Source organism: Schistocerca piceifrons, chromosome 7 (genome assembly GCF_021461385.2).
Source record: "Schistocerca piceifrons isolate TAMUIC-IGC-003096 chromosome 7, iqSchPice1.1, whole genome shotgun sequence".
Taxonomy (NCBI): domain Eukaryota; kingdom Metazoa; phylum Arthropoda; class Insecta; order Orthoptera; family Acrididae; genus Schistocerca; species Schistocerca piceifrons.
The window spans coordinates 451,061,635-451,087,521 of record NC_060144.1 but is presented as its reverse complement, the minus strand read 5'-3'; the positions used below and the strand labels follow the sequence as shown (position 1 = coordinate 451,087,521).

General features: G+C 44.6%; 1 protein-coding gene across 1 annotated transcript in view; it reads left to right on the top strand.

The window, feature by feature from the left end:
* The window catches only part of LOC124709009 (A disintegrin and metalloproteinase with thrombospondin motifs 7-like), a 552,648-nt gene that overhangs the window by 510,249 nt on the left and 16,512 nt on the right, over positions 1–25,887 (top strand). Inside the window, exons 19-20 of the mRNA XM_047240641.1 lie at positions 8,962–9,223; positions 20,156–20,281. Of these exons, the coding sequence (XP_047096597.1) occupies positions 8,962–9,223; positions 20,156–20,281 (388 nt within the window). The remainder of the gene's footprint in view (positions 1–8,961; positions 9,224–20,155; positions 20,282–25,887) is intronic.

Genomic DNA, 25,887 nt, shown 5'->3' with positions numbered 1-25,887 from the left:
ACTAAAAGGTATCAGATAGATTATTTAATGGTAAGATAGAGATTTAGGAACCAGGTTTTCAATTTTAAGACATTTCCAGGGGCAGATGTGGATTCTGACCACAATCTATTGGTTATGAACTGCAGATTCGCTTCCCACGTCCGGGTTCCCGGGTTCGATTCCGGCGGGGTCAGGGATTTTCTCTGCCTCGTGATGGCTGGGTGTTGTGTGATGGCCTTAGGTTAGTTAGGTTTAAGTAGTTCTAAGTTCTAGGAGACTGATGACCTAAGATGTTAAGTCCCATAGTGCTCAGAGCCATTTGAACTGCAGATTGAAACTGAAGAAACTGCAAAAAGGTGGGAATTTAAGGAGATGGGACCTGGATAAACTGAAAGAACCAGAGGTTGTAGAGAGTTTCAGGGAGAGCATAAGAGAACAATTGACAGGAGGGGGAAAGAAATACAGTAGAAGAAGAATGGGTAGCTCTGAGGGATGAAGTAGTGAAGGCAGCAGACGATCAAGTAGGTAAAAAGGCGAGGGCTAATAGAAATCCTTGGGTAACAGAAGAAATATTGAATTTAATTGATGAAAGGAGAAAATATAAAAATGCAGTGAATGAAGCAGGTAAAAAGGAATACAAACGTCTCAAAAATGAGATCGACAGGAAGTGCAAAATGGCTAAGCAGGGATGGCTAGAGGACAAATGTAAGGATATAGAGGCTTGTCTCACTAGGGTAAGATAGATACTGCCTACAGGAAAATTAAAGAGACCTTTGGAGAGAAGAGAACCACTTGTATGAATATCAAGAGCTCAGATGGCAACCCAGTTCTAAGCAAAGAAGGGAAGGCAGAAAGGTGGAAGGAGTATATAGAGGGTTTATACAAGGGCGATGTACTTGAGGCCAATATTATGGAAATGGAAGAGGATGTAGACGAAGACGAAATGGGAGATAAGATACTGCGTGAAGAGTCTGACAGAGCACTGAAAGACCTGAGTCGAAGCAAGGCCCCGGAAGTAGTCAACATTCCACTAGAACTACTGATGGCCTTGGGAGAGCCAGTCATGACAAAACTCTACCATCTGGTGAGCAAGATGTATGAGACAGGCGAAATACCCTCAGACTTCAAGAAGAACATAATAATTCCAATCCCAAAGAAAGCAGGTGTTGACAGATGTGAAAATTACCGAACTATCAGTTTAATAAGTCACAGCTGCAAAATACTAACGCGAATTCTTTACAGACGAATGGAAAAACTGGTAGAAGCGGACCTCGGGGAAGATCAGTTTGGATTCCGTAGAAATGTTGGAACACGTGAGGCAATACTAACCTTACGACTTATCTTAGAAGAAAGATTAAGAAAAGGCAAACCTACGTTTCTAGCATTTGTAGACTTAGAGAAAGCATTTGACAATGTTAACTGGAATACTCTCTTTCAAATTCTGAAGGTGGGAGGAGTAAAATACAGGGAGCGAAGGGCTATTTACAATTTGTACAGAAACCAGATGGCAGTTATAAGAGTCGAGGGGCATGAAAGGGAAGCAGTGGTTAGGAAAGGAGTGAGACAGGGTTGTAGCCTCTCCCCGATGTTATTCAATCTGTATATTGAGCAAGCAGTAAAGGAAACAAAAGAAAAATTCGGAGTAGGTATTAAAATTCATGGAGAAGAAGTAAAAACTTTGAGGTTTGCCGATGACATTGTAATTCTGTCAGAGACAGCAAAGGACTTGGAAGAGCAGTTGAACGGAATGGACAGTGTCTTGAACGGAGGATATAAGATGAACATCAACAAAAGCAAAACGAGGATAATGGAATGTAGTCAAATTAAATCGGGTGATGCTGAGGGAATTAGATTAGGAAATGAGACACTTAAAGTAGTAAAGGAGTTTTGCTGTTTAGGGAGTAAAATAACTGATGATAGCCGAAGTAGAGAGGATATAAAATGTAGACTGGCAATGGCAAGGAAATCGTTTCTGAAGAAGAGAAATTTGTTAACATCGGGTATAGATTTAAGTGTCAGGAAGTCGTTTCTGAAAGTATTTGTATGGAGTGTAGCCATGTATGGAAGTGAAACATGGACGATAACTAGTTTGGACAAGAGGAGAATAGAAGCTTTCGAAATGTGGTGCTACAGAAGAATGCTGAAGATAAGGTGGGTAGATCACGTAACTAATGAGGAGTTATTGAATAGGATTGGGGAGAGGAGAAGTTTGTGGCACATCTTGACTAGAAGAAGGAATCGGTTGGTAGGACATGTTTTGAGGCATCAAGGGATCACAAATTTAGCATTGGAGGGCAGTGTGGAGGGTAAAAATCGTAGAGGGAGACCAAGAGATGAATACACTAAGCAGATTCAGAAGGATGTAGGCTGCATTAGGTACTGGGAGATGAAGAAGATTGCACAGGATAGAGTAGCATGGAGAGCTGCATCAAACCAGTCTCAGGACTGAAGACCACAACAACAACAACAACAGTCAGACTGAACGCCTTAGACACACTGTCCAGCGAGTGCAGTAAGGTGGAGGTTCCCTGCTGTTTTGGGGTGGCATTGTATGGGGCCGACGTACGCTGGTGGTGGTCGTGGAAGGCGCCGTATGGCTATACGATACGTGAATGCCATCCTCCATATCGGCAGCATATTGGTGAGACATTCTTCTTCATGGACAACAATTCGCACCCCCATCGTGCACATCTTGTGAACGACTTCCTCCAGGAGAACGACATCGCTCGAGTAGAGTGTCTAGCATGTTCTCCAGATATTAACACTATCGAACATGCCTGGGATAGATTGAAAAGGGCTGTTTATGGACGAGGTGGCCCACCAACAACTCTGAGGGATGTACGCCGAATTGACGTTGAGGAGTGGGACCAACAGTGGCTTGATGAACTTGTGGATAGTATGCTACGATGAATACAGGCACGCATCAATGCAAGAGGACGTGTTACTGGGTATTAGAGGTATCGGTGCGTAAAGTAATCTGGACCACCATCTTTGAATGTCTCGGTATATGTTGGTAAAACATGCAATGTGTGGTTTTCATGAGCAATAAAAAGGGCGGAAATGATGTTTATGTTGATTTCTATTCCAGCTGTCTATACTGGTTCCGGAACTCTCAGAACCGAGGTGATGCAAAACTTTTTTGATGTTTGTGGTTAATGCCTGTAATTAATAATGTCAGTGATTGCCAGGAATCAGCTGTCTACTTCTATATTAACGCCTTCTCGTCACTGGTGGCTGTTTTGTCTTTAATTTTTCTGTACTTTAATTGGGCACGTGATGTACCAAGCTGCACACAGTGGTCCAGGGCAGTGACTAGATGTGCGGACCGACCCCTTGGAGGACACAGTCTGCCTTTTCAGAGGAAAACCCGAGGTGAGGCGACCGGCCAGAGTAGGTGCCGGCCATCGACCGAGTCATCGTTACTTTTGGATCTGCAAGTACTCATCCCTGCAGTTTTTCGCATAATGCGCCCAGCGCAGTATGGGACCCACGGCTACTTTCAAAGAATTCATTAACGTCGACACTTCAGAGGAACCTTGTTTTGTGCCAAAAAGTCGGCCTCCGGCATCGCTGTGCAAGAGACGGCCAGTGATAGATAAAGATCTTGGCGTTCCCTGTCATTTTGTGAATAGGAATTATTTTCTCTTTGGGCCGACATTTCGTCGCCATTTTACGTAGGGTGAATAACTTCTGGCCGAAAAGTTGTATGACGACTTCTATTGAGTAATCTAAAAAAAATACAGTAGAAAAAGTAAGGGCATTAGCTTCTGAGAAATGCGGACATAGAGGCGAGTGCATTGGCTGAAGTAACAAATTTAGCTGTTGAGTGGGACAGTAACTCAGATTTTTTTACGAATTGCGTGTATGGATGTAGGAGGGTAGATAGTTGTCTTGTTGACGAAAACAACATGGGACAGACTTTTGCAGGACCTTTTCCATTGGTGCATTAGAATTTCGCGGTCTTGTAGAGTAGAAAAAAGAACTGTGGGTGGGAGAAGAACACACTTTGGCTCAGGAGACAGCGGAAAACACTCTTAGTATTGCGACATGGTGGAGGACAGTTCAGCATCAGACACAGGAGAGAGCACTTGGTCTAGACACATCGTCTGGGGACCCGATAGAGGCCTGCCGCGGTGGCCGAACGGTTCTAGGCGCTCAGTCCGGAACCGCGCGACTGCTACGGTCGCAGGTTCGAATCCTGCCTCGGGTATGGATGTGTGTGATGTCCTTAGGTTAGTGAGGTTTAAGTAGTTCTAAGTTCTATGGGACTGATGACCACAGATGTTAAGTCCCATAGTGCCAGAGCCATTTGAACCATTTTGAACCCGATAGAGAGCGGTGTCTGCTACGCTCATTGCATCTGAGTACCGAATATGGTGAGAGATCGAAGTTTAGGCGATTAGAAGAAAACGATTCATTGAAAAATAGCCAACAAGGATTCAGAAACGATCACTCTCTTGAAACACAACTAGGTCTTCATTCTCTAGAAGGAATGAGCGCTTTCGACAGGGGACGTCAAATTGATCCCGTATTTCTAGATTTCCAGAAGGCTTTTGACACCGTTCCTCACAAGTGCCTCCTAATCAAATTGCGTCTCAGATTTGTGAATGGATTCTTGATTTCCTGTCAGAAACATCACAGTTCACAACAACAGTGGAAAGTCATTGAGTAGAATAGAAGTAATATCTGGCGTTTCCCAAGGAAGTGTTATAGGCTCTCCGCTGTTTCGGATCTACATAAACGATTTGGAAGACAATCTGAGTAGCCTTCGTAAATTGTTTGCAGATGATGCTGTCTTTACCTTCATACAAAGCTGTTAAATGATCAAAACGAATTGCAAAATGACTTAGACAAGATATGTTAGGTAAAAAAAGGGGTACTTGTCTTTAAATAATTAAAAGTGTCAAGTCGCCCACATGAGCACTAAAAAGAATTCACTAAATTTTACTTACACCATAAATCACACAAATATAAAGACCGAAAACATGTACATACTTAGGGATTACATTTATGAATAACTTAAATTGGAACGATCACATAGCTAATGTTGTGGGGAAAGCAGACCAAAGACTGTAATTTATTGGCCGAACTCTTAGAAATTGTAACACGTCTGCTAAAAAGACTTCTTTCAGTAGGCTTGCCCGCCCTGTTCCGGAGTATTGCTGTAGGTATGGTTTTCGTATCAGACGTCCGGAGCTCTTGGTCTCGCGGTCGCGTTCTCGCTTCCCGAGCACGGGGTCCCGGCTTCGATTCCCGACGAGGTCAGGGATTTTCACCTGCCTCGAGATGACTAGGTGTTTGTGTTGTCCGCATCATTTCATCATCATTCATGAAAGTGGCGAGATTGGACTGAGCAAAGGATGGGAATGTGTACGGGCGCTGTTAACCGCACAGTTGTGTGCCCCAAAAACCAAACATCTTCATCATCATCATCGCATCAGACGGAACTGATGGAGGACATCTAAAAAGTTCAAATATGTTTTGTACTACCACGAAATGGGTTAGATAGTGTCACTGATATGATACACGAATCGTGGTACAATCATTAGAACAAAGGCTGCAGGATTTTCTCATGAAATTTCAATCACCAACTTTCTCCTCAGAGAGTGAGAAATATTTTGTTGGCGCCCACTTACGTAGGGAGGAATAGTCATCATAATAAAATAAGAGAAATTAGAGCTGACACGGAAAGGTTTAAGCGTTCGTTTTCCCCTGCGCAGATCGAGTGTGGAACGGTAGACAAGCAGGCTGGAGGTAGTTCGATGGACCCTCTGCCATGCACTTAACTATGAATTGCAGAGTAATGACGTGGATTTAGGATACTCAGCAATGCTTGACGACACCCTGTCCGTCACTCCATGTTATCTGTTTAGCTGTGATTCCTCCTTCGCGTTTCCACTTCACAATCACATCACCGTTACTGTCGATTTTGGCAGATATAGAAGACGGGTTCTTTTAGAAATCCCAGGAACCAAAAGTCGCATGGATTCAGATCAGGTGATCTTGCAGGATATGCACCTAGTAAACCTCTGGAGATTGTTCGTGGGAATTTGGATTAAGCAGATCTTTCACTGGGCGAGCGACACGAGGTGTTGACCCATCTTGCATGAAAACAGTGGTTTCTACAGAGTTGCGCTGTTCTACAGCAGGAATGACATGCTGTACAAGGAGATCCTGATAACGTGCAGACGTCACAGTACATGTGACAGGCCTTCTATGTGTATTTTCTTCAAAGAAAAACGGACCAAGAGTGAAAGTGCTTGCGAATCCACTGGCCTCACTGATACACGGCGAGTACAATGGCTCTTCGTGTGCAATATGCGGTTTAACAATACCGCAGATTCGGCAGTTCTGTGTATTCACTGCATTCTGAAGTGTGAAACGTGTCTCGTCACTCCACAGAGTATTTCCCTTCCACATGTCATCAATTACGATCCGTGCTAGAAACTGAGGAACAAATTCAAGACGTTACTGCGGATCGTTAGGTTTCAGTTTGTGCACGTCTGGATCACGTACGGATACCAATGTAAAATACACCACAAAACTTTCTGTACTGTTGACCGTGGGATGGACGATTTTCGTGACACTGCACGTACAGTAACACTGCTTGGGGCACGTGCTGCGTGGTGAGTTACAGCAACAGCGACATCGTGAATGACTTCCTCCGGGAAAGGATACCTTCCTCTTCCAGGTGTCATACCAAGTTCACCCGTGTTTTCGAATTTCATTACCTTCTTCTTTAAAACCATTTAATGAGATTGGGCCTGTTCTCGGACCTTTCAATCGGCGATGCTCTCTCACTGCAGCACTGTAATTGAAGCTGTTCACATAAAACAGTTTCACTAACAGCGCAAGGTGTCCGTTCTCGATAGCCATACTGTTCAGTCACGTTATGGCTTGTCAAATGACAGTGTGGATGTCACACTGTCATACAGTGTACAGCGCCAGATTTGCATGTGGTGGCCACAAGTGTAACTAACTTGTTTTCCAGAGTAAATCGTTTCCTCGTTAACATATTGGCATATGCACTAAGTTTCGTTGACATACGATTTTGTGTAGTCTCGTTGTCACTGTAGGCTTGTACCAAGGGAAGCAAGGAATGTTGGTTGGTGGCCGGTATCCTCTTTCTATAATACGAACTGCACATGTACCGGGTGATCAAAAAATCACGGAATAATGTAGATAGAGAGGTAGAAATTGACACACATGCTTAGAACCAAAAAAATACGAAAGTTCAGAAAATGTCCGACAGATGGCACTTCATCTGATGAGAATAGCAATAATTAGCATAACAAAGTAAGACAAAGCAAAGATGATGTTCTTTACAGGAAATGCTCAATATGTCCACTATCATTCATCAACAATAGCTGTAGTCGAGGATTATTGTTGTGAACAGCACTGTAAAGCATGTCCGGAGTTATGGTGAGGCATTGGCGTCGGATGTTGTCTTTCAGCATCCCTAGAGATGTCGGTCGATCACGATACACTTGCGACTTCAGGTAACCCCAAAGCCAATAATCGCACGGACTGAGGTCTGGGAACCTTGGAGGCCAAGCATGACGAAAGTGGCGTCTGAGCACACGATTATCGCCAAACGACGCGCGCAAGAGATTTTTCACGCGTCTAGCAATATGGGGTGGAGCGCCATCCTGCATAAACATCGTACGTTCCAGCAGATGTTTATTAGCCAGGTTTTGGATGATGCGATTCTGTAACATATCGGCGTACCTCTCACCCGTCACGGTAACAGTCACTGACGTTTTGCTGTCCAGCGCCATTTGTCGGACATTTTGTGAACTTTTTTTTTTGGTTCTAATAAAACCCCATGTCATTCCAAGCAAGTGTGTCAATTTCTACCTCTCTATCTACATTATTCCGTGGTTTATTAAGTTTTCAAATTTATACTGACTTTTTGATGACCCGGTATATTAACTGGGTTCTTTATTCACAAGAATAGAAAATTACTTCAGATAGTAATTACTTAAGATAGTCTAGGTGTTGTGGTACAAGCTCTCCGTAATAGACCACGTGTCCACCCCTGGTAGCTGAGTGGTCAGCGCAACAGAATGTCAATCCTAAGGGCCTGGGTCGGAGATTTTCTCCGCTCAGGGACTGGGTGTTGTGTTGTCCTAATTATCATCATTTCATCCCCATCGACGCGCAAGTCGCCAAAGTGACGTCAAATAGAAAGACTTGCACCTGGCGAACGGTCTACCCGACGGGAGGCCCTAGTCACACGATATTTACATTTCAAAAATTGTTCAAATGTGTGTGAAATCTTATGGGACTTAACTGCTGAGGTCATCCGTCCCTAAGCTTACACACTACTTAACCTAAATTACGCTAAGGACAAACACACACACCCATGCCCGAGGGAGGACTCGAACCTCCGCTGGGACCAGCCGCACAGTCCATGACTGCAGCGTCTCGGCTAATTCCCCGCGGCATTTGCATTTATAGACCACATTAGCCTCACTGCTGGTGAAGTACAAGTCCCCTATGTACACTACTCTGGTCGCTATGTGCTGTCTGCAACTGCAAGTGACCGGGCTGCGACTGATGTCTCGGTGACTTACTGGATGACAGACTGGGACTGACTGGCCCTCTGGTCCACGGCGGCGATCTAAATACTGACGGGCGAGAGGGCGTTGGCGGCGCGTTTCTTGCAAGTGTGTCTTTGGCCTCTATCGATCTTCTCGCAAACCTCTTCGGCTCCCAGTGTGCTGGCGACAACTCAACACCGGCACGTATGAGAAACTCTGTGAGTAGCTGCACTTTAATTATAATCGCCTGGTGTCTTGGCCAGTGCGGACTGTATGGGCTGAAAAATGCACCATACGCTACTCTTGTGGTCGTGCTTTGTTAACAGTACTACTTTAAGTTCGATTGATCTTTTGCCAGTGGATTTCCCAAATTGCACAAAAGCAAGGGCCTACTGGGACTGTCCAAAGAGCCTGTGTTTAGAGACGGCTGACGGCGCAGGTGGCGTGCGGCGACGTGGGGCCGGTGCTCGGGCTGCGTGTTTCGCGTGGGCATGGCGCGCAGGCGCGTCGAGTGCGTGCGGCAGGCGGCGCGGCCGGAGGATGACCCGGCCGTGGTGCCCGAGGCCAGCTGCAAGGGGCTGCCGCGGCCCGCAGGCGTCAAGTTCTGCAAGTCCACCAGGCCCTGCAGCAAGGGCGCGCCGGCGCCGGCGCTGCACGGCCGCAGCAGCAAGCAGGTGACTGACGCCGCCTCTGCGCGCCCGGTAGTCGCTGAAACGGGAATCATGCGTCTGTTCTCATGTTCTGTACACGGTGATGCAAAAATCTGGATACAATCCTATAAAAGTTGAACGATGTGAGGAATCGAATGGCGTCTCGTTTGGGGTGTATGTAGGTGGGAGCACAACTTGTAAGAGCTATGGCGACAGCGGCGGCCATCTTGAAATCCGCCATATTGGATTTGGTTTACGTTTTTCAAATCAGAAGAGGGGCATGGGGCACATAATTTCGAACTGCCTTTTTCTTAGGAATACACGTGAGAAATCTCTTTTAAGATATCATTATTGGTGTAGAAGCTACGACCTGTTACAGTTAATGACATTTGTCAGAGTTAGCATTGCAGCATATTCTCAGCATGATCTCTATTGCATTGGATACACAATCGGAATCTTTTTTGCCATTTCTGCTGCACACGTCGCAGGAACTGTGGGTCAACAGAGGCATGCGCCTCCTCAATACACTGGCGGATATGGCCTACATTACTGATTTTTACCTCATACACAATTGATTTCAAATGTCCCCACAGACCACAGATAAGTCAAGAGGTGTAAGATCATGGGACTGTGGTTGCCATTCGACAGCCCCCCCCCCCCCCCCCCCCGCGCCGTGAGGAGGTGCGCCGTCTTGTTGGAAGAAGGCGGAAATTATAATGCGAATTCAACAGAGTTGGAAGCACATAATCACTGAGCATGTTAAGATACCTCCCCCCCCCCCTCCACCTCTCCCCGGCCATTCAAGGATTCATCAACACACACCGGACGCACAATTCTTCTGTCCCAAGTACCACACCAAACCATCACGTTTTCACCTCCAATAACGTTACAAGAATCTACCCAATAGGGTTTTGCATATGACCAGGAACGATGATTCTGTTTGTTTACTTCTCCTTGCACATATTAATTAGTTTGATGACTGAGCAACACCTGTCGTATGAAACTGGATTCATGTTACACTTATCCAGAGCCCATTCTGCAAACTGCACCTGCCGATCAGGGTCACCGTCCGAGAGATGATGTTGCAGCTGTAACTTTTCGGGTGTCATTGACGTGTGTGCAACGCATGCAGCATTGAAACCTGACTGACATAAGATATTGCTAGTAACCGACGCATACAGTGATGTGGAATTTTCACAGACGATTCCACAATTTCTGTTGCAGCCCCCTCGTCGGTGGCTGTTCTCTGATGTCCACTGCGTGGCGTATCCACCACAGAACCCGTTTCACGAAATTTGTCCAATAACTCGGATACTGTCGTACGTGAAATGTCGTTTCTCTCAGGATACCGGATATTGAAGTCAGCAGTAATCACTATGGTACTTCGTCCACTACTCACTAACACAACACTCATTAGCACAATTTCCGTGTGTTTCTGCTGTGTAATGCCATTGTGGATCGCCTGTAACAATAAACAGACTTGATCAACTCCTTGTATTTTCAAACTTTAACAGGCCATGACTCCTGCACAATTTAATATATCTTAAAACAGATTTCATATGTGTGTACCTGAGAAAGAGGCGGTCCAAAACTATGTGCTACGTGAGCCCCTCCACATTTGAAACACGCAATGCAAATCCAAGAAGGCGGATTTCAAGATGGCCACCACTGTCGCCATAGCTCCTACAAGTTGCGCCCCCACCTACAGACAGCCCCCACCAGACGCCATTATGATTCCTCACACCGTTCGACTTTTATATGAGTGTGTCCAGACATTTGCCTCCCCATCTATATACACAGTTACTGACAACTAGCTGTTCCCAGCCACGAGTTGCTGCGGATCAGTGTAGTTAAATGGAAGAAAAGACAAAGCACACGTTTCTAATATATGGAAATTGTATAAAAACATCCAAATCTACTTCTCTCTCCCGCGTCTGTCCAAATCCTGCTCCTCCTTTCTATCTCCCTCTCCTTTCCCCTCTCTCCGTCCGGCACCTCCTCCCTATGTTCTCTGTCCATCTTCTCCTCTCCCATCTCTTCCCATCCCCTCCTGCCCCTCTCTCTCTTCCCCCCCCCCCCTCTCTCTCTCTCTCTCTCTCTCTCTCTCTCTCTCTCTCTCTCTTCATCTCCTTTTGCCCCCTCTCTCTGTCCATCTCCTCCTTTCCACTTTCAACCTCCATTTTCTCACACTCCTCTGCCCATCTCCACTTCCCCCTCTTTCTGATCTCGAGCCTTGTTCATTATTATTGCATATTCGGAATCTGAAGTAGTATTCTAATCATTAGCCTATGACGCCAAAATACAGCTTTCGTGTTTGCTAACAGCGTTTCACTATTTTGTTGTATATACGCCAAGTCGGCCCAAATGTTATTAAGTGTATTGTGTAAAAATTTTAAATAAAGCGGTCAAGGACATTTCGAGATTTTTTGGTAGTAATATTTCCCATTTACATAGTATATATTTATTAATATATTATATACATTAAGAAATAGGTATATAAAACACGCTTGTATTCGAATGCAACTTTGTGTCAGAATGTCAAAGGAATCGGTGAATAACTTCCAGGTATATGCGATTTTCGACAAACGAACATTTACATTTTTGTTTATATACAAGACAGTTTTTTCATTTTTCCTTGTTAATAGTGGTCGAGCTCCATGGCTCTGGATTGCATTACTTTAAGAAAACAGCAACCAGTACTTTTCGATAGATACAATAACAAGAAGCCCAGAGCCCCTTTTAGAAGAGGTTTGGTTACTTCCGGGGACTACAACTCCTGCAGATTTTTAATGAAACTTTTTAGTGGAAACTTTCGCTGAGGGAATCAACCGTCCATATAGTCAAGCAATTCAAATGAAAGTGTTACAGCATTATCAACCTATGGAGCGCCTGAATGCTGTCTGCAAGCTGTCTGCAATGCTAGGAGTGTAATTAGTCAAGAGCGGTAGCGGCTCGAAACGTGGGAGAGGTACCTGTAGCAAACGCAGACGTTGAATCAAAGGTGAGGCATGAGCACACGTCCTTACTCTTCGCGTCTTTAAACTTTAAAACTGCCTATATGGTTGCAAAACACTAACACGAATTCTTTACATAAAAAAAAAAGTTGGTAAAGCTGACCTCGGCGAAGACCACTTTGGATTACGGAGAAATGCAGGAACACGTGACGCAAAACTGACTCTACCGCTCCTCTTAGGAGATAGTGAAAGGAAAGGCAAACCTCCGTTTACAGCATTTCTAGACTTAGAGAAAGCTTTTTAAGATGTTGACTGGAATACTCTCTTCGAAATTCTGATGTTAGCAGGGTTAAAATAGATGAAGCGAAAGGTTATGTACAACTTGTACAGAAACCAGACAATAGCCATAAGAGTCGAGAGGAATGAAAGGGAAACTGTAGTTGAAAATGAAGTGAGACGGGGTAGAAGCTTTTCGCCAATGTAATTCAGTCTGTAAATTGAACAAGCAGTTAGGGAAACCAAAGAAAAATTTGGAGAAGGAATTCAAGTTGAGGAAGCAGAAATAAAAACTATGAGATTTGCCTATGAAGTTGTAATTCTGTCAGAGACAGCAAGGGACCTGAAGAGCTGTTGAAGGGAATGAAAAGCGTCTTGAAAGGGGGATATAAGATGAACATCAACGAAAACAAACCAATGATAGTGGAAAGTAGTCATATTAAATAGGGTGATGCTGATGGAATTAGAAAAGGAAACGAGACACTAAAAGTAGCACGTGTGTTTTGCTGTTTGGGTAGTGGAACAACTGATGAAGGCCGAAGCAGAGAGGACATAAAATGTAAACTGGCAATGGCAAGAGAGCAAGTAATGGTCTCCCTGCAACATTCTGTGTCATCCTATCGCTATTGGTCCAGTCTGACTAGAGGATTATCGTCCCATCAAGTGGCTGTCGTTAACAACACAACACAGCTGACGAACAGCGTGGCACTGCGGTCAGTGACGAGACGAGTCGCGGTTGTGTGCTACTCCGGATGACCATCGTCTGCGAGTAAGATGGCGATGTAGAGAGAGGTCCCATTCTTCCACCGTTTTGTAGAGGCACAGAGATGTTACTCCTGGCGTCTTGGTATGACTGCCGGTCACGGCCGGTAATGATTGAGGGAACTCTGACGGCACAGCGGTGCGTCGCGGTCATACTACGCTTTCATGTGTTCCTTCTCACGTGACAGTAACGTCGGGCATTTTTTAAGAGGACAATGCTCGTCCACACACTGTACGTGTCTTTATGGACAGACGTAGACTGATGTTCAGATGTTCCTGTGACCAGGTAGATGCCCAGATTTGTCACCGACAGAACGTCATGAGCCCAGTTCGGACGTCAACTCGGTCCCATTCATCTATATCTATATACATACTCCGCAAGCCACCATGAGGTGCATATCGGAGGGTACCCTGTACCACACCTAGTCGTTTCCTTTCCTGTTCCACTCGAAGATAGAGCGAGGGGAAGACGACTGTCTATATACCTCCGTATGAGCCCTAGTTTCTCGTATCTTATCTTGGTGGTCCCTACGTGAAATGTATGTGGGCGGCACACGATAGTTCTGCAGTCAGCTTCAAATGCCGGTTCTCTTGAGCTCCCGAAGCATCTCCGTAAAACTTAAATAATGATCGTACCTACCGGTAACAAATCTAGCAGCTCGCCTCTGAATTGCTTCGATGTCTTCTTTCAAACCTACCTGTTGCCATTCCAAACACTCGAGCAGTACTCAAGAATAGGTCCTCTAGCTTCCTATATGCGGTCTCATTTACAGAAGAACCACAGCCTCGCCGGCCGAAGTGGCCGTGCGGTTAAAGGCGCTGCAGTCTGGGACCGCAAGACCGCTACGGTCGCAGGTTCGAATCCTGCCTCGGGCATGGATGTTTGTGATGTCCTTAGGTTAGTTAGGTTTAACTAGTTCTAAGTTCTAGGGGACTAATGACCTCAGCAGTTGAGTCCCATAGTGCTCAGAGCCATTTTGAACCACAGCCTCCCAAAATCTTCCCAATAAACCGAAGTCGACCATTCGCATTCCCTACCACAACCTTCACATGCTCGTCCCATTTCATATCGCTTCGCAACTTAACTCCTAGATACTTAAACGACGTGATTGTGTCAAGCAGGACACTACTAACGCTGTATCCGAACATTACGAGTTTCTATTTCCTACTCATCCGCATTAACTTATATTTTTCCGCATTTAGAGCCAGCTGCCATTCATCATACCAACTAGAAATTTTGTAAAGGTCATCCTGTATCAACCTTCAGTCATTTAGCTTCTACATCTTGCTGTACACAATAGCATCATCAGCGAACAAACGCAGATTGCTGCCCTCCTGCAATGGCTCTATCACATTTCTTTAAGGCACATCTGATGTTACCCATTGACAATATTCGGGATTCAAGTACTAGTTCCTAGAGGTATGGGTCTCAGTTGTGGCTCAGATTGTCTCAGGAGTGGGTACAACGCCTTCATGACACTCTTCCCAACCGACTCGTGCATGCATCCAGGCTAGAGGGGATGCAAAGCTGCAAGGCCATACTGTGTGCGCAGCTTGCCAAGTTCTTTGTAAATTCGCCTCTATTTTGTAATCATCGAAATAACATCGTATAATTCGTTTGTTCCTCCCCGTCGGGGCGATTCACTTTTTTTTTTGTCAAACGGTGTAAAACGAATAAGAAGTGTTTATTTCAAGCCACCAAACAAAATGAAACACTAATGAGAACGAAGAAATTAATTTCAGTGCTCTCAAGAATTGTGTCTGAATCAGCAAATTACACTCACTATAACACAAAAAAGCGACGCATCTCGAAGGAGTTATGCAAATTCGTCACAAATTGTAAACTTTGGAGGTCGATGGATAAATATGTGACGCTGGAGCGTAATTTCACCGCGCAGCTGGCAAGGTCAGTAAACAGGGGAATGTCGATTATCTTTTTTTTTTTTTTTTTTTTTTTTTTGCGTCTTCAGTTTTCAGACTGGTTTGATGCAGGTCGCCACGAGTTACTCTCCTGCGCCAGCCTCTTCATCTCAGAATAGGACCTGAAAACTACGTCCTCAATTATTTTCTGGATATATTCCAATCTCTGTTTTCCTCTCCATTTTGCCCTCTACAGTTCCCTCTAGTACCATGGAAATTATTCCGGGATCTCTTAACAGATTATCCTGTACATTCTCCTTGTCAGTATTTTCCACAAATTTCTTTCCTCTCTGATTCTGCGGAGAACCTCCTCACTTAATACCTTATCAGTCCAATTTAATTTTCAACATTCTTCTGTAGTACCACATCTCAAATGCTTCGATTCTCTTCTGTTCCGATTTTCCCACAGTCCATGTATCAGTACTAAACAATGCTGCGCTCCGCACATACATTCTCAGAAACTTCTTCCTTAAATTAAGGCCTATGTTTGATACCAGCAGACTTCTCTTGGCATGGAATGTCCTTTTCGCAAGTGTTACTCTGCTTTTTATGCCCTCACTGCTCCGTCAGTCATGAGATCTTTTGCCGCCTAGGTAGCAGAATTCCTTGACTTCATCTACTTCCTGATCACCAATCCTGATGTTAAGTTTCTCATTTCTGCTACTTCTCATTACTTTCGTCTTTCACATTAGGATGTTCATTCCATCCAGCAGATCCTGCAATTCTTCTTCACTTTCACTGAGAACAGCATTGTCGTTCACAAATATTATCATTGATATCCTTTCACCCTGAATTTTAATTCCTCTCTTGAACTTTTATTTCCATCATTGCTTCTTCGATGTATAGTTTGAACAGTAGTGGCGAACGACTACATCCCTGTCTTACACCCTTTTTAATCCGAGCACTTTGTTCATGGTCCTCCACTCTTATTATTCCCTCTTACTTCTTGTATATTTTGTACATTACCCGTCTTTCACTATAGCTTACCGATATTTTTCTCAGAAATTAGAACATCTTGCACCATTTGACATTGTGAACGCTTTTTCCAGGTCGACGAAACCTATGAACGTTATCTTGATTTTTCTTTAGTCTTGCTTCTGTTATCAACCGCAACGTCAGAACTGCCTCTCTGGTGCCTTTCCCTTCCCTAAAGCAAACCTCATAATGATGTAACTCATCTACAATTTTCTTTTCATTCTTCTGTAGAATATCCTTAGAGGCAGCTTGGATGCATGAGTTGTTAAGCTGATTGTGCGATAACTCTCGCACTAGTCGGCTCTTGCAAGCCTCGTAACTGTGTGGCTGACGTTTTATCCGAAAGTCAGGTGGTATATCGCCAGTCTCATACATTCTAGACACCAACATCAATAAGCGCCACCTCTCCCATTGATTTTAGAATTTCTGATGGAATGTCGTCTATCCTTGTGGCCATATTCGATCTCATGTCTTCCAAAACTCTTCTAAATTCTGATTCTAATATTGGATTCCCTATCTCTTCTACATCGACTCCAGTTTCTTCTTCTATCACGTCATGAGACAGGACTTCGCTCTCATAGAGACCTTCAATGTACTGTTTCCATCTATCCGCTCCCTTCTCTACATTTAACAGTGGAATTCCCATTGCACTCTTAATGTTACCACCCTTACTTTTAATTTCACCGAATGCTGTTTTGTCTTTCCTTCATGCTGAGTCAGTCCATTCGGCAATAATTTCTTTTTCGATCTCTTCACACTTTTGATGCAGCCATTTCCCATTAGCTTCCCTACATTTCCTATTCATTTCACTCCTAAGTGATTTGTATTTCTGTATTGCTGAATTTCCCGGACCATTTGTGTACTTCCTTCTTTCGTCCTTCAACTGAAATATTTCTTCCATTAGCCATGGCTTCTTCGCAGTTACCTTCTTTGTACTTCTGATTTTCTTCCCAACTTCTGTGATTGCTTTCTTTAGAGATGTCCATTCCTCTTCAACCGAACTGGCTACAGAGCTATTCCTTACCGCAGTATCTATAACCTCAGAGAACTTAAAGCACGTCCTTCATTCCTTAGCACATTTGCATCCGACTTGTTTGCGCATTGATTCTTCCCGACTAATCTCTCAAACTTCAGCCTTCTTTTCAACAATACTAAATTGTGATCTAAGTCTATATCTGCTCCTGGGTACGCCTGGAAATCCACTACCTGATATCGGAATCTCTGCCTGACCATGGTATAACCTAACTGAAATCTTTACATATCTCCTGGCCTTTTCAGGGTATATCTCCTCCTCTCGTGATTCCTGAACACAGTATTCATTGTATTCGCTAGCTGGAATTTATTCCAGAACTCAATTAGTCGTTCTCCACTGTCATGCCTAGTACCAAGCCCATATATTGTCGTAACCCTTTCTTCTCCTTCAACTGCATTCCAGTCCCTCATGACTATCAGATTTTCATCTCCCTTTAAGTATGAATTACCCGTTCAGTGTCCTCATATACTTTCTCCATCTCTTCATCTTCGGCTTGCAACGTCGGCCTGTATCTAGCGTTGTCAGTGTCGGATTGCTGTCGATTCTCATGAGAACAACCCTATCACTTAACTGTTTGTAGTAAATCACTCTCTGCCACACCTTCCTAATCATAACGAATCCTACTCCCGTTATACATTTTCTGCTACTCTTGATATTATCCTATACTTATCTAACCAGAAATCCTTCTCTTCTTTCAATTTCACTTCGCTGACACCCACTGTATCTACATTGAGCCTTTGCATTTCCGTTTTAAGATTTTCTAGCAACTGTATCACGTTCAAACTTCTGACATTCAATGCCCCTACTCGTAGAACGTTATTCTTTCGTTGGTTTTTCAATCTTTCTCTCATGGTCATCTCCTCCTTGGCAGTCGTCTCCCGGAGATCCGAACGGGAGACTAGTCCGGAATCTTTTACCTCTGGAGTGATCATCAAGACATTCTTTCAGTTACAGGCCACATGTCCTGTGGATACATATTGGATGTCTTCAGAGCAGTGGTTACTATTGCCTTCTGCATCCTCATGCCGTTGATCATTGGTGATTCTTGCGCCGTCTAGGGTCAGTTTCCCATGCCGAGGGCAAGAAAGTGCCCTGAACCTCTGTCCGCTCGTCGGACATTTTTTCAAGGCCCTTGCAGAATGATGGCGACTTCTTATACGAGGGCATAAAGACTTTGCGAATTTCATTCCGTGGTCTCCGCTGATGCTTCGCGTGAACAGTAATGCAGAAGTCAGCATTTGATAGAAGACATGTAGTTCGGCTCAAAGAAGCCGACTGGATTATCGGGGAATCTCTCGACATTTGAATAGGTGCGAGGCCACAGTTCGACAATGTTGGCAGGAATGGGTGAACCACAGGCAAACGCAGCGTCAAGAAGGAAGCGGTCAACGTAAAGAGCACCGGATTCATCATTACCAACGTGTAACAGCTGCTTCAGTGACCAAAAGGACCTCTAATGGGCGGCTTACAGAAATGATGCTAAGCTAACGACCCTTTTGCCTAATACCATTGACCTGTGTACAACAAGAAGTCCGTCCGCAATGGTGACGAGCACATTCGGCCTGGAAACTCATTTACTGGAGTGGCATTGTCTTCAGTGATGAGTCCCGCTTCGAACTGAGCCCCAATAACCAGCGAAGACGTATCTGGAGACCTACAAGTCAGCAGGGAGATAATCGCCTGACTGTCGCCTGCCATAGGGCCCGACAACCGGGAGTGGCATTTCATTTCATAGCAAGACCCTTTTGGTCGTAATCCGCGGCGCCTTTACGGCACAGCTGTACATCGATGAAATTTTACGCCCCGTTTTGTTGCACTTCATGGCAAGCCATTGGCTTATATTTCAGCAAGATAATGGCCTCCTACACACGGCGAGAGTTTCTTTTGCTTGCCTTTGTGCTTGTCAAACCGTTCCTCGGCCATAAAGGTCGCCGGATCTCTCTCCAATCGAGAACCTTTGGAGCATTATGGGCCAGGTTCTGCAACCAGCTCGGGATTTTTACGATCTAACGTTCCTGTTGGATAGCATTTGGCACGATATCTCTCAAGAAGACTTCCAACAACTGAATCAATCAACGTCAAGCTGAATAGCTGCTTGCTAGGAGCCACAAGTAGACCAAAGCGTTATTGAGTTGCTCAGTCTGTGAAACACTTTCTCTTGAATAAATCTTCCAGTTTTTCTGAAATTTTAATCATTTATTTGTCTGTACATGCACATCGCATCTACCAATTACCGCCCCATTGGCATAATTCCTTTGTGGTGCGTCGTTCTTTTTTTCCTTTTTTTCTTTTGTCTTATAATATTTTTCTGCAGTAACTACAGATACTATCGATCCATAAACGAATAAGATCTCATTTCAATTTTAGTTGCAATTCACACTTCTTTTTAATGCCTTCTTGTAAAATTTATGGTGAAATGTTTATGGAAAGTCAAGTAATCGTGTGTACCCAATTTTTAATGAAAAATACTACTTTGTAGGGGTGTATTTTGGTTAACCGTAGCACTGTAGTACAAATGAAGAAACATGTGCGAGGGCCTCTTCGTACGCCAGCCTGCAGCGCATTCAGCCGGCAAGCTCTTTTGTTCGTCACTAACCGCAGATGACGCTGCATCACCTACACTGGCATTTCCTCCCAGTGCGTCTAAGGGGCACTCTGCCAACATTGCCCGCTCCACGCGAGGCGACACTTGGTGCAAAACAGGCCACCATCAAAATCACCTATTCCCCATTAACAAAAGATAATCACACTAAGATATCAATAGGCGGCCGCTGTGGACGAGCGGTTCTAGGCGCTTCAGTCCGAAACCGCGCGACCGCTGCAGTCACAGTTTCGAATCCTGCCTTGGGCATGAATGTGTGTGATGTCCTTAGCAGTCCTTAAGCAGTTCTAAGTTCTAGGGGACTGATGATCTCAGATGTTAAGTCCCATAGTGGTCAGAGACATTTGAACCATATGAAGATATCAATATCCCTTCTAGTTTAATGGAAACCGTATGCGTTAGATGGGTCAATATTACTTGTTTTGCAAGAAATGCGCCAGACTGTGTTCTTATTTCCGCAGAAGAACCGCGCCAGAAGACTGAAGCACAAGAAGAAACGGCCAGCGATCACCTCCGAAAGCACCACCGCCGCCCAGGCTCCTGTGGTGCAGGACCGCGTGCCTCCAGGACACATTCTGCTCATAGAGGTACCTTCATCCTTTTTCCTACCATCTATTGTCTTCAAGTCTGATGGCCTGGCATCACATTGTGGCGTTTTTCTGTATTTATGTCGCTGAATAGTGCATCTGCTCAGCACCACCGCGGTCGCACAGAGCTAAAAGGTTTATAGTGAATATAGTGGTAGAGGTACCCCATTGAAATGTATTAATTACATCTAGGTGACAGTCCTTCTAATGTGCACCACCCTGCTTGTTTATTGTTGTGGAAGCTTGTTTAAATCCATGACTGTCCCCTGCAAACCACTTTGAAGTGTATAGTGGGCAAAAAAAAAAACCTTACCGGCAGCAGACATCCTATTAGTACAAAGAAACACCGCCTCCGACCTCTATAATACCCTCAGTTCGGCTCGGCAGAGATCCATAAGTTTCATCAAGTATGAGGTGCATTCAAGTTCTAAGGCCTCCGATTTTTTTTCTAATTAACTACTAACCCGAAATCGATGAAACTGGCGTTACTTCTCGACTAATCGCCCTGCTGACGTACACATTTTTCACAACGCTGACGCCATGATTCCATGGCAGCGGCGAAGGCTTCTTTAGGAGTCTGTTTTGACCACTGGAAAATCGCTGAGGCAATAGCAGCACGGCTGGTGAATGGGTGGCCACGGAGAGTGTCTTTCGTTGTTGGAAAAAGCCAAAAGTCACTAGGAGCCAGCTCAGGTGAGTAGGGAGCATGAGGAATAACTTCAAAGTTGTTATCACGAAGAAACTGTTGCGTAACGTTAGCTCGATGTGTGGGTGCGTTGTCTTGGTGAAACAGCACATGCGCAGCCCTTCCTGGACGTTTTTGTTGCAGTGCAGGAAGGAATTTGTTCTTCAAAACATTTTCGTAGGATGCACCTGTTACCGTAGTGCCCTTTGGAACGCAATGGGTAAAGATTACGCCCTCGCTGTCCCAGAACATGGACACCATCATTTTTTCAGCACTGGCGGTTACCCGAAATTTTTTTGGTGGCGGTGAATCTGTGTGCTTCCATTGAGCTGACTGGCGCTTTGTTTCTGGATAGAAAAATGGTATCCACGTCTCATCCATTGTCACAACCGACGAAAAGAAAGACCCATTCATGCTGTCGTTGCGCGTCAACACTGCTTGGCAACATGCCACACGGGCAGCCATGTAGTCGTCCGTCAGCATTCGTGGCACCCACCTGGATGACACTTTTCGCATTTTCAGGTCGTCATGCAGGATTGTGTGCACAGATCCCACAGAAATGCCAACTCTGGAGGCGATCTGTTCAACAGTCATTCGGCGATCCCCCAAAACAATTCTCTCCAGTTTCTCGATCATGTCGTCAGACCGGCTTGTGCGAGCCCGAGGTTGTTTCGGTTTGTTGTCACACGATGTTCTGCCTTCATTAAACTGTCGCACCCACAAACGCACTTTCGACACATCCATAACTCCATCACCACATGTCTCCTTCAACTGTCGATGAATTTCAATTGGTTTCACACCACGCAAATTCAGAAAACGAATGATTGCATGCTGTTCAAGTAAGGAAAACGTCGCCATTTTAAGTATTTAAAACAGTTCTCATTCTCGCCGCTGGCGGTAAAATTTCATCTGCCGTACGGTGCTGCCATCTCTGGGACGTATTGACAATGAACGCGGCCTCATTTTAAAACAATGCGCATATTTCTATCTCTTTCCAGTCCGGAGAAAAAAAATCGGAGGCCTTAGAGCTTGAATGCACCTCGTACAGGGTGGTTGTTATTAAACTTTCACTACTTGAGAGGACCTCGCATACGAAACGAATGATCCTAGGACAACGAAACTTTGTGAAAACTTTTGTAAGGACATACGGTAAAAAAATAACGAACGAACCACCGAAAGAAACACATTTTAATTTCCACATTAGAGGGTAACATTTGTTAATTGCCTACCATACTTACGTTTCAGGTTACAAACGTTGCTCAATCAGACAACCACCTGCATGTGAAGTTTGTTTGGGTACCGTCTCATTATTGTTAGCAGCGCTTTTCGAACGGTGGGCCATGGAAGGTTCAGTTGTCGTGAGGCAACTCGTCTACTCTTCAAGGCCGTGCATCGCTTCCAGCATTACCAGCCATAGAGCAGTAACTTCTTCAATGGTCTGCCAGCCAATCGCACATTGGCTCTCGGCCTTTCCCAGGAGCAATTCCCAAACCTTACGAGTAAAGTACGGCTCAATTAGTGCAGACCAATGTTGATTGTCTGGAACTGTAATGCACACTGATGCTTGCGTTTCAGCCCTACGTCACCGTACTAGTACTGGCTCCTAGCGGAGGTTATGGCATTTGCACTACTAACATCACAAATCCAGCAGCGCACAGTGTGGACAACATTCCCTAAAGTTGGGTACCCATATGGTAAATAGTTTTCTGTCTACATTCGCTCAAGAAGTGAAAGTTTAATCATAACCACTCTGTATGTCACATCCAGCTGAAACTATTCATTCATGATTAGAGCCCGTAGAGCCTCCACTTTACGGATGTGTTGATTGCAAATTTTCAGCCGCTGTTCCAAGTGGACAAAGATATTTTCTACAGTGTTAACTGCGGGTGATTAGGTTCCTGAGTGTTCGCAAACCAAGAAGGTAAGCAAATATCCTGTGAACATAACTTTTGGCATCTTGGAAGATCCTAGTATCTATTGCCTTGTTGGGCCGTCAGTGTACTGGACGCCTTGCGTCATTTCAAAAGAGCTAAAATCACGACTTGTTAGACAACACTAATTCCTCTAGCAGGTTAATGGCTATAGTACGATTAAAATTGCTTGACAGATGTCTGTCACTTGCCGCTACAGTGTTGCCACATCGGCTGCTGGCTACTGTTCGGTTGTAGGCGTCACACAAACACGTGTCAGAAATGATGTTAATGTGTATCGCGGAGCGATGTTGGTAGCGCCCGCTGCGAGTTTTGACGGAAACGCGAGATGCTTTGTCGACACCTGATTTTAAGTGGGCAATGACCGGACTGCAGCAGACGACGCGTTTTGTAGCCCTGAATTTAAGCTCATGTCCTAACGTAACCATAACCTCGTGATGTGCAATGTATCCGTGAAAACGGCGGTCAACAATCTGTGGTAGAACTAAAATCACGATCGATTTGTTCACGGCGATTAAAGCTAACCTCTATGAGCAAACTGAAGACAGAAAAATTTCAGTTTCAGCGCTAAAAGCAAACTGTAATTTGTTGCTATCGCTGGTTACCTGAATGTATTCTCACACTGGCTACACGAGCTGCTGCGTTACGAACCGAAGAACAGTCGTGGTTGGCACATGGTTACAGATTATAGACGACACAGGCAGATCCCAATCGAAAAACGAAAGAGAGGAGGAACAATAAGACCAAATAAAAAACTCTGTACGATGATCAAAATGGCGCGGGGAAGTATAAGAAATAAAAAAAATACATTTAAGCCAGTTAATTGAATAAAAGTGATAAAGTCTTCTTATTAGATGTATAAGTAAAAATAATCGCACTATTTGACGATATAGGAACCTACGACTTTCTACACATCAGGTATATTCGCTAACCACTCCACTGTGCTGCTACCCTGCGCAAAGCTGTTATGTGCGTCTTGTGCAGAAGAATCCAGTGGTGTATGGTTAGTGCTGTGTATGAAACGTTTGTGTGTGTGTGTGTGTGTGTGTGTGTGTGTGTGTGTGTATGTGTTTTGGTGTCGTTATCACGTGTAATGGAGTACGAAATAAAAGTACCAGACACAGGATTCGGAATCTAAAAGCATGAAGAAAGAAAACCGGATAAAGAATGGGAATTGAGCTACGCAGTTGTTGCGGCAATTTGGCAACGGTAAACGGTTATGGCCTCACGTTGAGCGCTCTGGTCGGGGGAAACCAGCTCCAACGCGTGAAGTATCAACTATCACGTAATTTTAACCGGACTGTAGTATCCATGTATTTGATCCAACGAAGACGTGCAAGTTGCGCCGGCGTGAGCAATGGCCGTTTGCGAGGTACCAATTCTAAATGTTTATTGTATGTAACTTCTCTTGTAATGATCTCCCAGAAACTGGTTAATATGAATCTGCATTCATTGCCAGCAGCAGTTCCTGTCCAATTCCAACCACATTCTCCTTGACAAGGCATGACACACACCTCGGTCGCTGTCGGTTAGAATCTTTTTGTGGCTACTGATCTCGCACCACGTTACACTGCTGCGAGTGGTACACCATTGCTTGTGCACTCGTTGGACAGCCCGCGCTGATACACGACGAATCGGGTAACTTCATACTCGGTGTGTGTGCGGTCACGTCCATAAACGGTAACTCCTTTCTCCTATTCTGCCACGTCTCGACGTCAGTCCATCTTATTGTGGCGATTCCAGATAATTGTCTAGCACGTACTGTAATACCACTTCATACCATGACATATGTCAGTGGCGGAGAGTGAGATGACCAGATGACTACAGAGATCCGAAGAAACTAGTGTGATTTTTTTTTACGCATGATTTTTTACTTATTGCTATAGCGTTCATGTGCAGAAAGGTTTTTGGCACACTTCGTGTTTCTCAACTTTTACCTTAAGGTAATTATAAGAAGAAACATTGAAGAAGTATGAAGCAATCTTTCTTCGGACATGCATGCATTAAAGAAGAAAGGATATCTGAGGATACTGATCAGCAACGCAGTTCTATCTGGCAAGAGGCATTGGTCGTGGGTTTGTTCCGCAGCAGGGCAATCGTATCAGACATACTTCTAAATTGAGCAGAGGGTATGTCAGCAGAAAAGAGAAATGCGGAGAACTGAAGAATGTGATTTTGCCATGACAGTAACCTGCACAAGCTCTTGATGTTATGGAGTTAAGATTTTGTAGCGTTTTTGCAGATGTTGCAGTCCGACACGTCTGTAAATTATCCCATATATCTCCAACAGTATGTGCCCTCGCTTTTGTGATCTCCCTGTCAAGTTCATTCCGCAACACTTCAATGGGATTTATGTCAGGTAACTGTCTTGGTGAAATCACTTTCCTCTGGCCGGTAGAAACAGTATTATGCTAATCGGGACATTAATTGGGCTTCCATAGCACCTGTGGTACTAATCAAAAACACAATGACAGCTGCAGAGTACATAACAGCTTCCATTAGTTTCGGAATGGATAGTTTTCAAGAGAATCTTATACCATTCTTTCTGCTAATACCGGCAAATTCAGGTAATGATGCTAGAGGCGCATAGTGTTCACGCACCCTTCTCTTGAAAGCTGACCACAAAGGCTCAATAATATTGACATCTGGCGACTGCGGTGGCCAAGGGATACGCGGCAATCCATCCTCGCGTTCACAAAACCAGCTTCGGCGCTTTTTCCCTGGCACGGGCATTTGCATAATGTATGAATAATTCTGGAATCCCAACTCGCCTTGGAATTCCCTGCTTATGGGGATCCCTTCGTGTTGCTTTGGTGCTGACAGGATTCGCGAGTGTGACATCCATTTGTGTAGTGGCTTTTGCAGCTGTCGTCCTATTATTTTTCGTCACGATCCTCTTCAATGACCCTGTGTCACGGTCACACAACACAAACTTTCTCCGTGTTGTGATTTGGCGAATGATGTTTTCCGCTTTCCCTGCTCGCGATATA